Source organism: Desmodus rotundus, chromosome 8 (assembly GCF_022682495.2).
Source record: "Desmodus rotundus isolate HL8 chromosome 8, HLdesRot8A.1, whole genome shotgun sequence".
Lineage (NCBI taxonomy): Eukaryota > Metazoa > Chordata > Mammalia > Chiroptera > Phyllostomidae > Desmodus > Desmodus rotundus.
Window position 1 is genome coordinate 65766836 of NC_071394.1, and position 17394 is coordinate 65784229.

Below are 17394 nucleotides of genomic sequence, written 5' to 3' on the forward strand. Positions count from 1 at the left end.
AAAATAAAATACATTGGGTTCTGTAGACAGCCTGAAAATTCGAATGAGGAATTTTTTGCTATCCTGACTGTTCAATCAGTTATATTTTTTAAACAAGAATTTCAGGAGTTAAGCAGAATACAATGGAAAATACAAGGGGATATATAATTTGAAGAAGTCATTAAGAAATATGCAAGCCTTTATTACATAAAATGTTAAAGGAATTTACCTAAGGAAAAGAAGATCAAAAACTATGAACAGTAAAATGACAACAAACTTACAACTATCAACAACTGAACCTAGAAAACAAAAAGAAAAACATAATCTGAGCAAAGAACTAGAACAGGAACAGAATCACAGAAATGGAGATCACATGGGGGATAATCAGTGGGGAGTGGTGTCGGGGGCTCCGCACACAGAACCCACCTCCCCATTCCCGCCCACTACCGATAAGAATAAGTCTACCGAGACATGATCTGCTTGGGGAAGAGAGGTGGCCAATCTTTCAGAGAAGGACCTTGAGCCTGTTCCTCAGTGGACTTTTATTGGGTTCAATTTTCACAGGAATACAGGTAAAGCTCATCAATCATTGTCAGGCAGTATTGATCAAACAGTAGATAATATTAAAAGAACTATGAGGGCTTATTCTGAGTCAGAGTCAGTTAGCTAAAGGGCCATAAAACTGGGAAACAAACTCATTTTATGCTTGGACCCTTATCATAAAATTGAGGGCATTGTTAGCAAAGCAGTTTTCACAGGACTTTATGCATTCTTTCTTAGGCCTGATCACACTGGGGAACCACCTGTTCCTGCCCAGAGCTGAACCCACCCTCTGGCATTGTTTCAGGTTTAAGTCTGGCAGGAGAATTAAGGCAGCCAAGAGATTAGGAGACTTCTTACAGACTGAATGAGGACTCTGGCTATGTCAAAGCCAAGGGGTGACGGTCTACCACCCCCTTGTTCTATAGCCACCCCAGTCCTTCTCTGATGGCCCCATCATGACCATGCCTGTCTTAGGTCATCCCTCCTTTGAGGAATCTAACCCATCATTGGCTAACCAGTCATCCATCCGGGGCCAGGCAGGGTGAAATAACGGGGGCAGAGGCGGTGCCCCAGCCAGGAAGATAAGTGTTGTCTCCTTAGTGGCTTATGGTCCCAACGTCTTTTACTCAGTCTTAGCCATGGGGGGTTATGGCTTCTGAAACCAGGCAAGGCAGTTCCCAACAGAGTGGGAAGGGGAATAATGGGGGAAGAAAGGTATAGGGAATAAGAAGCATAACAGATGGGCACAAAATAGGGGGAGGTTAAGGATAGTATAGGAAATGGAGAAACCAAAGAACTTATGTGTATGATCCATGGACATGAACTAAAGTGGGGGTGGGAATGCTGAAGGGTGGAATGTGCAGGAAGATGGGGGATAGAGGGGATAAAAAAATTGGGACAACTGTAGTAGCATAATGAATAAAGTATACTTTAAAAATATGAAATCTAAAATAAGCACTAATATCTAACTAGACTTTCAGAGAAACAGAATAAAGGAAATGGAAGAATAGCAATATTTGAAAGCATAAGAGATGGTTGTTTTCTGAAAATAATGAAAGACATAAATATACAAATACTATGAAGCTGTCTAAAGAGAATTTTAGTTAGGTGTTTTATAGGGAATTTGCAGAACTACTATGACAAAGCTGAAATCCTAAAAGCAGTTGGGAAAAAATATCAATCACAAAGGAATGAGAAATAGGCTGAGGGTATATTTCACAAAATGTTAATGGAAACCAAAGGACAGTAGATTAATAATCTTTAAATTAATGTCAACTTCACCATTTGTACCCACTAAAAATATCTTTCATGGATCAGAGAAAATAGACATTTTCATATACACAGCTCACCAAAGAACTTTTGACAAAATGTATTTTAGAAAGAAGTGAAATGATCCCAAACTCCTGATTTGAAATGCAAGAAGAAATCATAGGCAAATAATCTGGATTAAAATTTATAAATAAAATAATGTTTGTATAAAATAGTAATGAGTATTATAGGAATAATAATCTTCAATTAAATATACAAGGATGAAAATAAAATCTCAGAAATCAAATAGTATGTAAGGAAAAACTCAAATCAATATAAGTGTTTGAAAATTCTATTTATTATTTGTGAAAGGGTTTAAGATATTGAATAACTTTAAAATTAATTAATCAAGAGATTAATATATCTTCAAATATAACATTATAGAGAAGAGTTTGGGATTCTATATACTCAAAGTTTGTGAGTCTTTCCTTTTATTCTGACTCCAATTCATGGGGTACCAGACTTTCTGAACAAATCCCAGGTTGTACTTAATAAAAACGTTGAAGCTGTGTATTCAGCATAGGTTGGCAGTCTTCAGGCTTATATTTTGCTATGTTTGGCTACTTTCTAGAGAAAATTCTTGGGTTGTAGTTACCGCCTTGAGCTAAACTTTCAAGATGTTATTGTCTATTCCCTTTTTGTCTCTATCTTGGAAGGTGCAGTCCTGATCTCATATACTTTGAAATTTTGTTTGAATATACTGCTATTTAGATCCTGTGTTACCAAAACCAAATAGTGTCCAGTATCCATGCTCAATTCTATAACTATTATAATGGACATTTTATTTTTTTCAAGTGAGATTAAATTTCTTTTTTTTTAATTTTAATTTTTTATTGTTATTCAATTACAGTTATGTGTTTTTACTCCCCATCCCTCCACCCCACCCCAGCTAAACCAACCTCCCTCCCCCACCTCCACCCTCCCCCTTGATTTTGTCCATGTATCCTTTATAGTAGTAGTTCCTGTAATCCCCTCTCCTCACTGTCCCCTCCCCACTCCCCCCTGCCCATTGTTAGATTGTTCTTAACTTCAATGTCTCTGGTTATATTTTGTTTCCTTTTTTCTTCTATTGATTATGTTCCAGTTAAAGGTGAGATCATATGGTATTTGTCCCTCACTACCTGCCTTATTTCAGTTAGCAAAATGCTCTCCAGTTTCATCCATGCTCTTGCAAAGGCTATAAGCTCCTTCTTTCTCTCTGCTGCGTAGAATTCCATTGTGTAAATATACCATAGTTTTTGGATCCACTCATTTGCTGATGGGCACTTAGGTTGCTTCCAGTACTTGGCTATTGTAAATTGTGCTGCTATGAACATTGGGGTGCACAGGTTCTTCTGGATTGGTGTTTCAGGGTTCTTAGGGTATAATCCCAGCAGCGGAATTGCTGGGTCAAAGGGCAGTTCCATTTTCAGTTCTCTGAGGAAATTCCATACTGTTTTCAACAGTGGCCCCACCAGTCTGCATTCCCACCAACAGTGCACTAGGGTTCCCTTTTCTCCACATCCTCTCCAACATTTGTTTGTGGATTTGTTTCTGTTGGGAACTCTGCCTGGTGTGAGATGGTACCTGAATGTGGTATTAATTTGCATCTCTGTGATGGCTAGTGATGCTGAGCATCATTTCATATGTCTCTGGGCCCTCTGTATGTCTTCCTTGGAGAAGTGTCTGTTCAAGTCCTTTGACCATTTTTTAATTGGGTCGTTTGTCTTCCTGGAGTGGAGTCGTGTGAGTTATTTATATATTTTGGAGATCAGGCCCTTGTCTGAGGTATCATTAGCAAATATGTTTTCCCATACTGTTGGTTCTCTTTTTATTTTAATGCTGTTTCCTTTAGCCATGCAGAAGCTTTTTATTTTGATGAGGTGCATTTGTTTATTCTTTCCTTTATGTCCCTTGCTTTAGGGGACATGTCTGTGAGGATGTTGCTGCGTGGAATGTCTGAGATGTTCCTGCCAATGTTTTCCTCAAGGACTTTTATGGTGTTATGACTTATATTTAAGTCTTTTATCCATCCTGAATTTATTTTTGTGTATGGCGTAAGTTGGTGATCGAGGTTCACTTTTTTGCACGTAGCTGTCCAGATCTCCCAACACCATCTGTTGAAGAGGCTGTCTTTGCCCCACTTTATGCTCCTGCCTCCTTTTTCAAATATTAATTGACCGTAAGGACTTGATTTTATATCTGGGGTCTCTGTTCTGTTCCATTGTTCCAGGCAATATGTGCCTGTTTTGATGCCAGTACCAGGCTGTTTTGATTACAGTCGCCTTGTAATACAGTTTCATATCAGGTACTGTGTGCCCTCCTACTTTGCTCTTCTTTCTCAAAATGGCTGCAGCTATTCGGGGTCATTTATGGTTCCATATAAATTTCTGAAATGTTTGTACTATATCTGTGAAATATGTCATGGGTGCTCTAATAGGGATTGCATTGAATCTATAAATCACTTCGGGTAGTATGGCCATTTTGATGATGTTGATTCTTCCAATCCATGAGCATGGTACATGCTTGCATTTGTTTGTGTCTTCCTTAATTTCTTTCTTCAGTGTTGCGTAGTTTTCTGAGTACAGGTCTTTTACCTCCTTGGTTAGGTTTATTCCTAGGTACTTTATTTTTCTTGTTGCTATATCAAATGGGATTTTTTCCTGATTTCTGCTTCTGATTTTTCATTGTTGGTGTAAGAAAATGCCTTCAATTTCTGAATATTGACTTTGTGTCCTGCTGTTTTGTTAAATTCACTTATGAGATTGAGTAGTTTCTTGGTGGAATCTGTAGGGTCTTCTATGTACACCATAATGTCATCTGCAAACAATGACAGTTTTACTTCCTTCTTTCCCATTTGGATGTCTTTTGTTTCTTTTTCTTGTCTGATTACTGTGGTTCTAACTTCCAATCCTATGTTGAATGGAAGTGGTGAAAGTGGACAACCTTGTCTTCTTCCTGATCTTAGTGTGAAAGCTTTTCTTTTTTTTGCCCATTGAATATGGTGTTGCCTGTAGATCTCTCATATATGGCCTTTATTATTTTGAGGAATGCTCCATCTATACCCACTTTACTGAGTATTTTCTTTGAGAAATCATTGCTGTACCTTATCAAATGGTTTTCCCACAACTATTAATGTGATCATGTGAGTTTTGTCTGCTTTTGTTTATGTGATGTATTACATTTATTGATTTGCAAATATTGTACCATCATCCCTGGGATGAATCCCACTTGGTCATGGCGTATGATCTTTTTAATGTGTTGGTAGATGCAGTTTGCCAATATTTGTTGAGGATTTTAGCGTCTATGTTCATCAGCGATATTGGCCTGGGTTTTCTTTCTTAGTTGTGCCTTTATCTGGTTTTGGGATTAGGATGATGCTGGCTTCATAAAAAGACTTTGGGAGTCTTCCCCCATTTTGGATATTTTGCAAAACTGTGTGAAGGGTAGGGGTTAGCTCTTCCTTAAATGCTTTGTAGAATGCTCCTATGAAACCATCTGGTCCAGGGCTTTTGTGTGTCAGGAGTTTTTTGATTACTGCTTCAATTTTATCAGCTGTTATTGGTATCTTCAGACTTTTAGCTTCTTCTTCATTGAGTTTTAGATTTTGTTTTTCTAGAAATTTGTCCATTTCACGTAGGTTTTCAAATTTCTTGGCATACAGTTCTTCATAGTAATTTATTACAATTCTTTTTTATTCTGTGGTATCAGTTGTAGTCTCTCCTCTTTTACTTCTGACTGTGTTCATTTGGGTCCTCTCTCTTTTTTTCTTCATGAGTGTGCTTAAAGGCTTGTCAATTTTGTTTATCTTTTCAAAGAATCAGCTATTGGATTTATTGATCCATAGAATTGTGCTTTTAGTCTCTATGTCATTTAATTCTGCTCTGATCTTGGTTATTCCCTTCCTTCTACTTGCTCTGTGCTGTATTTCTTGTTGTCCCTCAGATTCTTGGAGGAGTAGGGTTAGGTTGTTTATTCAAAATATTTCTATCTTTTTTAGGTAACCCTGTATCACTATGAACTTTCCTCTCAGGACTGTCTTTGCTGTGTTCCATAGGTTTTAGGTTGGTGTTTGTTTGTTTTAATTTGTTTCCAGAAACTTTTTGACTTCCTCCCTAATCTCATTCTTGACCCATTCATTGCTTAATAGCACGCTATTCAATCTCCATGTTTTTGAGTGTTTGGGGTTTTTTCCTTGCAGTTGGTTTCTAGTTTCATTCTCCTGTGGTCAGAGAAAATACTTGATATGATTTCAATTTTCTTGAACTTGTTGAGGCTTGTTTTTTGTCCTATCATATGGTCTATCTTTGAAAATGTTCCATGTGTATCTGAAAAGATTGTGTATTTTGCTTCTTTGTGATGAAAGTTTCTATATATGTCAGTTAAGTGCCTCTGATCTAGTTCAGTGTTCAATGCCACAATATCCTTGTGGATATTTTGTTTGTAAGACCTGTCCATTTTTCACAGTGAGGTGTTACAATCCCCTACTCTAATTGTGTTGCTGTCAATATCTTTCTTGAATTCCTCCAAAATTTTCCTTATGTATTTGTTGCTCCTATGTTGGGTGCATATATGTTTATAATGTTCATGTCTTCCTCATAGATTCTTCCCTTGAATATTATGAAATGTCCTTCTGAGTCTCTTTCTATGGCTTTTGGTTTGAAGTTAATTTTGTCAGGTACAAGTATTGCAACCCTGGCCTTATTTTTCTTCTCCATTTGCATGGAATATTTTTTCCAAAACTTTACTTTCAGTCTGTGTAGGTCTTTTGTTCTGAGGTGGGTCTCTTCTGGGGAGCATATGTGTGGGTCATGTTTTCTTATCCATTCAACTACCCTATGTCTTTTGAGTAGAGCATTCAATCCATTTATTTTTAAGGTTATTTTTGATAGATACTTATTTATTGCCATTTTACTCCCTTTGTACCTTTGTTCCTTTCTCTCCAATTGTTTTTCTTCGTTTTCTTAAAGCAGTCCCTTTAGCATATCTTACAGTGCTGGTTTGGTGGAGGTGTATTCTTTGAGGCTTCTTTTGCCTAGGAAGCTCCTTATTTGACCTTCCATTTTAACTTACATCTTTGATGGATAGAGTAATCTCAGTTACAGGCCTTTGTTTTTCATTATGTGGCATATTTCTTGCCATTATCTTCTGGTTTGTAATGTTTCTGTGGAGAAGTCAGCTGCTAGTCTTATTGGGGTTCCCTTGTATGTTACTTCCTGTTTCTCCCTTGCTGCCTTAAAATTATCTCTTTGTGTTGGAATTTTGCCATTTTAATTATGATCTGGCTTGAAGTTGGCCTCTTAGGGTTCCTGTTGATTGGGACACTTTCTGCTTCCTGGACTTGTGTGGCTTCTTCTCTCATGAAACTAAGGAAGTTTTCCATCATCACCTTTTCAAACAGTTTTTCTATCCCTTGTTCCTCTTCTTCCCCTTCTGGTATCACTATTATATGGATATTATTCTGTTTCTTGTTGTCCTACATTTCCATTAACCCCTTATTCATTCTTTTCGTTCTTTTTTCTTTTTATTGCTTTTGATGTTTTTTCTACTTTGTCCTTCAGCTCAGTGATTCTCTCCTCTGCTTCATCAAACCTGCTTTTGATTCCTTCTACTGTGTTCTTCAATTCAAAAAGTATATTCTTCATTTCCTCTTGGCCCTTGTTGATAGTTTCTATTTCCTTTTTCATGTTGATATAGTTTGCAGTGAGTTCCTTGTAGTTTCCCTATAGTTTTTGGTACTTCTCTGTGAGCTCATTGAGCTGCTTTATAACCATTGTTTTGAACTCAATATTTGATAGTTTACTTGCCTCTCTTTCTTTTAGCATTCTTTCTCAAGATTCCCCATTTCCTTTAAATTTCAGGGTTGTTTCTTTGTCTTTGCATTGTTTTTTAGACTTGTCTTATTTGCCTGTGCTTCTTTAATTGATCTGTTTTGATGCCCTGGGTTTGTGGTGTGAACGTCTATGGTAGGAGTCCTGTGAGTTTCAGTGGTATATTGTCCTTGACCTCCTGAACTTGGTGTTCTTGGGATGTCATTAGTTTGGCTTTCTGAATGTATTTGGGTTTTGATTGTTTTGGTGCCATTCTTTGTAGTGTTTTCCCTCCAGTTATTTGACTGAGGGTCACTCTACCCCCCACGTCTTGTATGCTGTTGTGCAGGTTCTGCCAGAACAAAACCACAAAGCCTAGGCAGCAAACCCACATCCACAAATATATCCTCCCAACTCACCCAGTCTCACTATTAAGTGTAAATGATTAAGTAGTAATAAGGGTGTAAAGAGATTAAATCTCATAAGAAAGGAGAGAAATAAACTACAGTATAAATTCTAGTTATTTAATATGCACAAACTTGTTGGAGAGGAAATTAATGTTTGAAAGCTATGCAGGAAAGAAGATATCACTAGTCATGCAGAAGATCACTGTGGATTTCAAGTTGGTAGCTGCTCATATTTACCACTAATTTTCCTTTCAGTATCTGCCTGTAGTGATATCAGATGTTGACCATACTCCCCCATATGCAGCACCACTATCCAGCCAGGTGAATTGCCTCATCCTGACAAATATTTAAGGTTCTACCCCTTACAACACATCACGTGCACCAAGATAAAGAAACACGGCCCAAATGAAAGGACAGGTCAAAACTCCTGAAAAAGAACTAAGCGATGAGGAGATAGGCAACCTATCTGATGCAGAGTTCAAAACTTTGATAATCAGGATGCTCACAGAATTAATTGAGTTCAGTTGTAAAGTGATGGAAGAAATGAAGGCTACACAAAGTTAAATAAAGGAAAATATACAGGTGACCAACAGTGAAAGGAAGGAAACCAGGACTCAAATCAATAATTTGGAACAAAAGGAAGAAATAAACTTTCAACCAGAACAGAATGAAGGAACAAGAATTCAAAAATATGAGGAGTGGCCGAGGAACCTCTTGGACAAATTTAAATGCTTCAAAATTCAAATCATAGGGGTGCCAGAAGGAGAAGAGGAAGAGAAAGTAATTGAAAACTTATTTGCACAAATGATGAAAGAAATCTTCTGCAATTTGGTGAAGGAAATAGACTTCCAAGAAGTCCAGGAAGGCCAGGGTGTCCTGAAGAAATTAGATCCAAGAAGAAACACACCAAGACACATCATAATTAAGTCACCCACGTTTAAAGATAAGGAGAGAAACTTAAAGGCAGCAAGAGGAGAGAGTTATTTACAAAGGAATTCCATGAGACTATCAGCTGATTTCTCAAAAGAAACCTTACAGGCGAGAAGGGTCTGGAAAGAAGTATTTGATGTTATGAAAGGAAAGGACCTACCTTCAAGATTACTCTATCCATCAAAGCTATCATTTAGAATGGAAGGGAAGGTAAAGTGCTTCCCAGCTAAGGTCAAGTTAAAGGAAATCATCATCACCAGGCCCTTATTATATGAAATGTTAAAGGGACTTATCTAAGAAAAAGAAGACAAAAAATATGAACAGTAAAATGAAAACAAACTCACAACTATCAACAAGTGAACCTAAAACACAAGAACAAAAATTAAGCAAACAACTAGAACAGGAATAGAATTACAGAAATGAAGATCACATGCAGGATTATTGGTGGGGAGGGGACTGGAGAATGAGGTAAAAAGGTATAGGGATTAAGAAGCATAATTGGTAGATGCGACATAGACAGGGAGAGGTTAAGAATAGTATAGGAAATGGAGAAGCCAGAGGACTTTTATGCACAACAAATGGACATGACCCAAGTGGGAGCAAACGCGGAGGGTGGGGTGGTGCAGGGCAGAGGGGGATACAGGAGATAAAAATTTGGGACAACTCTAATAACATAATTAATAAAATATACTTAAAAATGTTAAGAACTCAAGCAGCAGGAGGATTTTGAAAGGAAGCTAACACTTGAAATTTTTATGTAATTCCCCAAGGATCTCTTCTATTATGATGAATATTTTAATTGTACCTTTTAATCAGAAATAAATCAACCTCTTCCTATCTACTCAAAAATTGTTAGAGAAAATAATCTTAACCACTCTTTTTAACTTTATTGTTACTATTGACACTATTATAGATGTCCTCATTCCCCCACCCCTTTGTGTACCTCCATCCAGCCCTCATTCCTCATTTCCTCAGGTTGTCACCACACTGTTGTCCATATCTATGGGTAATGCACATATATTCTTTGGAAAATCCCTTCACTTTCTTTCATCTAGTATACTCCCCCCCATCTAATGGGGTACAGAGTGTGGATTCCCTCTTAGTAGGGCATCCCATATTTCCCTCAGATTCTTCAAAAGGGCACAGGGGCATGAGGGAAAGAATCCCAACAAAGTGGAAAGCACAGCATTTGAGGCACAATGTATAACAAAGGAAAATTAACAGCTTGTGCCTTTTAGAAGTGAGAAGCTGCAGAAGAAGTCTATTGCCTGGGGCAAATTGAGTAGTGACATTAAGAAAGTGTTCAGGCAGAGTGACTTAGTAGAATGACTTCTGACATAGCCAGGGGGAAGCTCAGTGCCTGTGAGAGCTGCATGAGCTGGAGGCCCACCCCAGATGCTTGTGCATGGCTGGGAACTCTTGCCCTGACTAAAGATGGCAGCCAAAAAAGGGTAAAAAACACTGGGGAGCCAACAAAAGTGATGGACCTAATGCACCGTAGGAAGAACCAGATGTTTGGCTGTGCAGGAAGTTCTGAGCTGAGCATATAAAATTGAGGCAGGCTGAGAAACACAAGGGCAGTCTGTCTGGAGGTCTGCCTATAGAAGATGATGGCAGAGCTGATGAAGCTGAGGGGAACAGCCTGGCCAAGCACACAGACATGCAAGTGAGCTGATGGCTAGAGTAAAGGCAGCTCCACAGAAGAGAACTGACACTGCAAGAAGGATTCAAGCTGGTGCACACAGACTTGTGAGAGATGCTTGGAGCTGAACTGGGATGGGGAATACTGAGTTGCAGTCTTCTGTCTTTCTGAAAAACTATACTTCTGAGTGGCATATTCTGAAACTGGTCTGGCTTGGCAGAGGGAGGCAGGGCTTTTCATTTTTGAGTATTTCAAAGGGAGTGGAACTTAGTGGCAGAAATCTGCCATTACTCTAAATCCATATAACCTTTCAATAAACAACCCTTTTCTTTTTCTTTCTTTCTTTCTTTCTTTCTTTCTTTCTTTCTTTCTTTCTTTCTTTCTTTCTTTCTTTCTTTCTTTCTTTCTTTCTTTTCTTTCTTTCTTTCTTTTCTTTCTTTCTTTCTTTCTTTCTTTTCTTTCTTTCTTTCTTATCTATCAAACTCTTGCCCTGGCAGTCATGTTATTGGCAGTGAGCAATTGAACACCCAGCTGTTCTACAACACCATTGGCTGGTTCTATAACACTCCCTCATCTCTGACAGCTCTCAGTTTTTTCCATGTATCCATGCCTCTGTTTCTTATTCATTTTTTTCTTTGGTCAGTTTATTTTGTTCATTAATTCCATATATAAGTGAGATCATATGGTATTTATCTGTCTCTGATCATCTCATTTTGCTTAGTATAATAATCTCCAGGTTCATCATTTGTGCTGGTGCAAAAAGTAGGATTTCCTTCATTTTTACAGCCGAGCAATATTCTATTGTGTAAATGTACCACAGCTTTTTTATCTACTCATCTACTGATGACTGGTTGGGCTCTTTGCAGATCTTGGCACTGTAAATAATGCTTCCAGAGTATCTACCATCAATAAATCAACGAGTGTTGATGAGGATGTGGAGAAAAGGTAATGCTCATGCACTGTTGGGGAAAACACAAACTGACAGCAACTATGAAAAACATATGGAATTTCCTCAAAAAAACTAAAAATGGAACTGCCTTTTGACTCAGCAGTTCTACTGCTGGGATTGTACCCTAAGAATCCTGAAACACCAATTCAAAATTACCTATACATCCCAATGTTTATAGCAGATAATTTTACAATAGCCAAGTGCTGGAAGCAACCAAAGTGCCCATCACCAAATTAATAGATCAAAAAAAAAGGTACATTTACACAATGGAATACTATGCAGCAGGAAAAAGAAGGAGCTCCAACCCTTCATGAAAGTATTGTTGGAACTGAAGAGCATTATGCTAAGTGGAATAAGCCAAGTGGTGAAAGACAAGTACCATATCTTACCTGTAAGAGGAAGCTAATGAACAAAACAAACAAGCAAGATAGAACCAGAGGCATGGAAACAAGGAACAGACTGACAGTGACCAGAGGGGAAGAGGGAGGAGCATGGGGGGGGAGAAGGGGAAGTGTTTAATTAATGAACAGGTATAAATAACCCATGGATACGGACAACAGGTTGGGGACTGACTTTGGGAGTAGAGCATGGGAGGGGCAAGGGAGAGCAAATGGGGAAATTTTGGATGACTGTAATAGAACAATAAAAAAGCAATAAAAATAACAAAAATTTAAAAAATTAAACTGCCTTTTGATCCAGTGATCCCTCTTCTGGGAACATACCCTAAGAATCCTAATGGACCAATTGAAAGAATATATGCACTCCTATGTTCTTTACCACTCTTTAGTCTGAGAGCTCTTCAAATATATGAATCAGCACTATCCCAAGATATCTTCACTTCCAATTAAAAATTGATTGTTTTATAACAGGATCTAGAGGTACTTTCTTTGATGTTTGATGTGTGAGAAACAGAAAATAATCACCATCTCTAAAGTTTACTTTCATTATTGGATACCTTCATGCTCCTTCTTGTAAGCCTTTCTGAATGAAGACTTTCTTGCAATTATAATTACTCCTTTTTTTCCTGCTCAACTACAAATGTACAGGAAGCTGCCTTTTTGGTAATCTAATTTTTTTAATGCAACATTTATATATGATAATGGGCCAGAAGGATGTGGTAAAGGAAGAGTAGGCATTATATATGGAAAGGAAGTTCCTGCCAAGGGATAAAGGCAGAGATTGAGAGGGAAGTTAAGGAAAGCTACATGTAAAGAGAGGAAGTAAAGGCCAGTTTTCAGAACTGTATGTCTTTTTTTAAATTTATTTTTTATTTTTTAAAATTTATTTATTTATTTTTATTCAGTTACAATTGTCTGCATTTTCTCCCCTTCCCTCCACCCCACCCCAGCCAGTCCCACCTCCCTCTCCCACCTCTACCCTCCCCCTTGATTTTGTCCTTGTGTCCTTATAGTAGCTCCTATAGACCCTTCTCCCCACTATCCCCTCCCCACTCCCCTGTAGCTTTGTTACAAAATTGTATGTCTTGATTTACCATCCAAAAAGAAATGGTGGTAATAGTAGGTTATATGGGATGAGTTACCACCCTCTGCTTCTTTATGGTCCAAACATGGCATTCCAAAAATTTGAAAGTTTTTGAGTGTAGGAAAGGTAGATGGAATCTGAAAGTGGGAATTTACTAGCAATAGGATTTCCAGAGCAATTTGGTTAATTATAGGAAATGTTTTAAATGTTTAGTCAGAATATGTAAATTATAAACCCATTCATTTATTAAAATGACACTGAGATATAATTTTTGAGTGAATTCCAGGCTTTAAGCATTTTTTCTTCTAATCTCTTCTGTTAGCAGTGTTTTTACCAAGTAGTTTTGATTCTCCCACCACCAACGGTCATATGCACTTCCCTAACCCTTTTTCATTAGGCACCTGAAATATGTGCTGACCTTGAGCTGTAGGAGGAGTTATGGGTATTGCTGTAGATGAGAGAATTTAAGATTCTATGTGGCCAGTCAGAGAAAGTTAAATATCATATGATCTCACTTATATGTGGGATCTAATAAACAAAATAAAGAGATGAACAAAACAGTAACAGAGACATAGATGCATGGAATAGACTGACAGCTGTCAGAGGGTTGGGGGGGTTGGGAGGCTGGATGAAAGAAGGTGAAGAGATCAATGAAAAAAAGCATACATATATATATATGACACATAGACACAGAAAACAGTGTGGTTATAGACAGAGGGAAACAGTGTGTTATAGAACAGTGGAGGGGTAGGTGGAGAGGGGCAAAGGGGAGATAATGGGGACAGAAAGAGACTTTTTTCTTTGGGCTATGGGTACACAATGCAATGTGAAGATGATATTTTATTGAATTCTACACTTGAAACCTGTATTGTTTTGTGAATCAATGTCACCCCAATAAATTCAATTAAGAAAACTATACTATATGGAGTGTAGGACTTCCAGAATGACAGAGTGGGATCTCTATATATCTGCTCCTTCCTAAAGCAGTAAAATTCTGGCCAAAATTGTCAAAATATTTTGATAACTCTGAAAATTAATCAAATGCTTGCAACAATATGAGGAACAATATATTCAAGAAAAATGGTGAACCCTTGGGAAGAGGAGTTGGGTTTGTGGCTTTTTCCTGACCTACTTTAATCCTTCTCTCCCAGTTCTATGACAGTCTTGAAGCTAGTAACCTTGCATCCCTGGAGTGGTCTACTGGTTAGAGCTCCTCAATATTGCCAGTGTGACTTGTCTGGCAGCTCCCTGGAAGAGCCCCATTGATAGGACATAGTTGTTGTTTCACCCTGGGTAGGAAGGGGAACCTTATATTCAGAGTTGCCACTTTATATTATCTGAAATGCTCAGTTCTCAACAAACATTATGAAACATGTAGAGAAAAAGCAGTTAACAGCCAATGATGTCCTCAGGAATTCAATGTTGATTTTTAGTAGACAAAAATTTTCAAGTCAACTATTATGAATAGATTCAAGTAAATAAAGGAAACCATGTCTAATAGATTAAAGAAAAGCATGACAACAGAGCCAGTCCATCAGTAAAAGCTGGCGGCATATTGGTTCAGGCATTTGATCAGGCATATTGATCAGGCATTTCTGATCAGTAATTAGGTGGCCAAAGAGTGAAAGAAGCAGAGACAGGTAGTTGTGCATGAGAGGTAATACAGATTATAAAGTTAAAGTATGATAATATCTAACCACAAAAATGATATCAATGCAATAGAAACTGAAAAAAGAGCCAAATACAGATTTTGGAGTTGTAAACTACAATGGCTGAATTAAAAAAAAAATCACAACAGTGGATGAACAACAGATTTTAACTGGCAGAAGGAAGGTTCAGCAAACTTTCAGATAGATCGGTTAAGAATATTCACTCAAAGAGACAGAGAAAAATAAACAATATAGAGACTCAGAGACATGTGGTACCAACAAGTGTACCAGCAGAAGCATGATGGGGATCTCAGAAGGAAAGAAGGGAGGAAAGAGGTAAAGAATATTTGAAAAAAGAATGGCCAACAATTTTCAATTTGATTAAAAACATCATCTACTCATCCAATCTCAGTGAACTCCAAGTAGGAGAATAACAAAAGATACAATCTTACAATTTAAGTACTGAGTTTTCTAAAAAAAAAGTACAGATAATTTCCTGAAATTCATGGAGGTGCATCTTATTCATCACAGGTATCCTTAAGCAAGCCTTAAATAAAAACAAAATACAAATTTGAGATCTTAAAAATCAAGAATTGTTTGGTCTGCTCCTTTGTGTTTATGCTATGGTCTCTCAATTTGCAATCTTTTTCTTTCTTAAAGGCCCATTCATAGGACTCAGCATGAACACAACACTGTGTGGAAGATGCTGAAAACAATTCCAGATTTAACTTCTCAGCTGACAGATGACCATTTGAAAACACTTAGTAAAAATGTCATTTCTGAAACTTGGGTAAAAGGCAGTACAGGTAACAGATTCTCTAGAGGAACATTTGGCAAAATCAAATGAATGTCACTATTCTGAGTTCTCTGCTAATTATAATACGTATAATTTCACTTGACATGTTAAAATGTTCTGCTTAGATATATTTCATTTGTAAGATTATAAGTCATGAAATGAATTGCATTTCACGTATTAGACTTATGTTTTAAAGATATAGACTAGAGTTCCTCATCACTAGAGACACATCAGAATCATCCAGAAGACTCACTCAAACATACTGCTGTGTTCAACTCCGAAAGTTTTTCTTTCTATTGGCTTGGGATGGGGATTAATTTGCATGTCTAGTAATATTCTGGGTGATGCTGCTAGTCTGGGGACCACACTTTGAAACCAATCATTGATATGCACATTTAATAATAATCTAGGCTTGGTTTTCACAGTTAATACGGGAAGTAGTCAAAGCAATGATTTGACCAATCCAGACACTAATCAAATATTGGGGAACAAGTCCCCTCCAGAAAGATTTTGGTTTCCAAATTTTAATTTCTAGTCCTTTTTTTCAAAAGTGTATTGGATACTTTAATGGAGGAATTTTATATTTTAATGTGAGGAAGCATACAAATCAACATACATAGTCATACGCGCCTAAACTGAGTGAAGCATCATTTTCTTTGTGTGTTTATTAAGTGCCTACTAGAAAGGACTAACTAAATTTACTTAATACATTTGTGTGTGTGTGTGTCAGGGGATCTTCCTTATTTAGTCATTGCAGTATCAAATAAAAGTAGATTATTCTCTCCAGATGAGGATCTTAAAGCACAAAACATCATTCACAGCATTCCTGCTTAGACTTGAATTTCAAACACACTTTAGCCTTAAGGATGAACTCATTCTTCACCCATCATGCCACCAGTTTGATGAAGTGGTTCATGAGGGTCATGGCATTTAAAATCTAACTGGAACTTTGGAGAACATGTGTCTATTGAAAAGATGTTATATTTTGAGAGTTTTGTCCCAATGGTTCTCTTTCATAGTTAGTTTCATGTAATCCAACATCAAGCAGGGACAATTAAATTACAGGAGTTTTGCAGAGGACAAATGATAGTGAAAGGAAAGAACAAACAAACATTCAACGTTACTTTGTTATTTGTTTGAGCATAGTAATTAAAATTTTATTTGTTATATTATAAATTCCTGAAATTATATTTATTATGGTAAAAAATATGGAAACAACCTGAATGCCCTTTAACAGGGGATGGACAGCACACATGGTGATGCAGATATTCCATGAAATTTCAGGCCATGATTGAAAACATGAGGTAAATCTGTGTATATTGATGTGGAAACTTATTAAAGACTGCAAAAGAATTAGAACCTTCAGGTTAATAATATGATCACATGTATATTTTATAAATATTTGAAAAATATATATCTATATATATTAAAAATACATAGGGGTATATTCTGAAAGACAGTCCAAAAATACATTTTTTAATTATTATTCAATTACAGTTGTCTACATTTTCTCCCCATCCCTCCACCCAACCCCAGCCAAACCTACCTCCCTCCCCTGCCTTCACCCCCCGCTTGGTTTTGTCCATGTGTCTTTTCTAGTACTTCCTGTAAACCCCTCTCCCCACTGTCCCCTCCCCACTCCCCTCTGGCTATTGTTAGATTGTTCTTAACTTCAATGTCTCTGGTTATATTTTGTTTGCTTTTTCCTTTTGTTGATTATCCAAAAATACATATTTTTAAAGTTGTTACCTCTGTGGAGGAGTTGAGAGGCAGTGAATGGGAACAATGAGTTGTTTCTTCTACATATACTCATATTTGTGTTGAATTTTCCATAGTGAATGTATATCCATGTGTCAGTGCTTGTACCTACACATTTGTTTTTTTTTCACAAAGGTTTTAAAGTTACAATTAAAAGCAAAT

At 37.2% G+C, this 17394-nt stretch overlaps 1 protein-coding gene across 1 annotated transcript in view; it reads left to right on the top strand.

The window, feature by feature from the left end:
- Positions 1 to 17394, top strand: part of CNBD1 (cyclic nucleotide binding domain containing 1) — a 364424-nt gene that overhangs the window by 247992 nt on the left and 99038 nt on the right. Inside the window, exon 6 of the mRNA XM_053929253.1 lies at positions 15339 to 15484. Within this exon, the coding sequence (XP_053785228.1) occupies positions 15339 to 15484 (146 nt within the window). The remainder of the gene's footprint in view (positions 1 to 15338; positions 15485 to 17394) is intronic.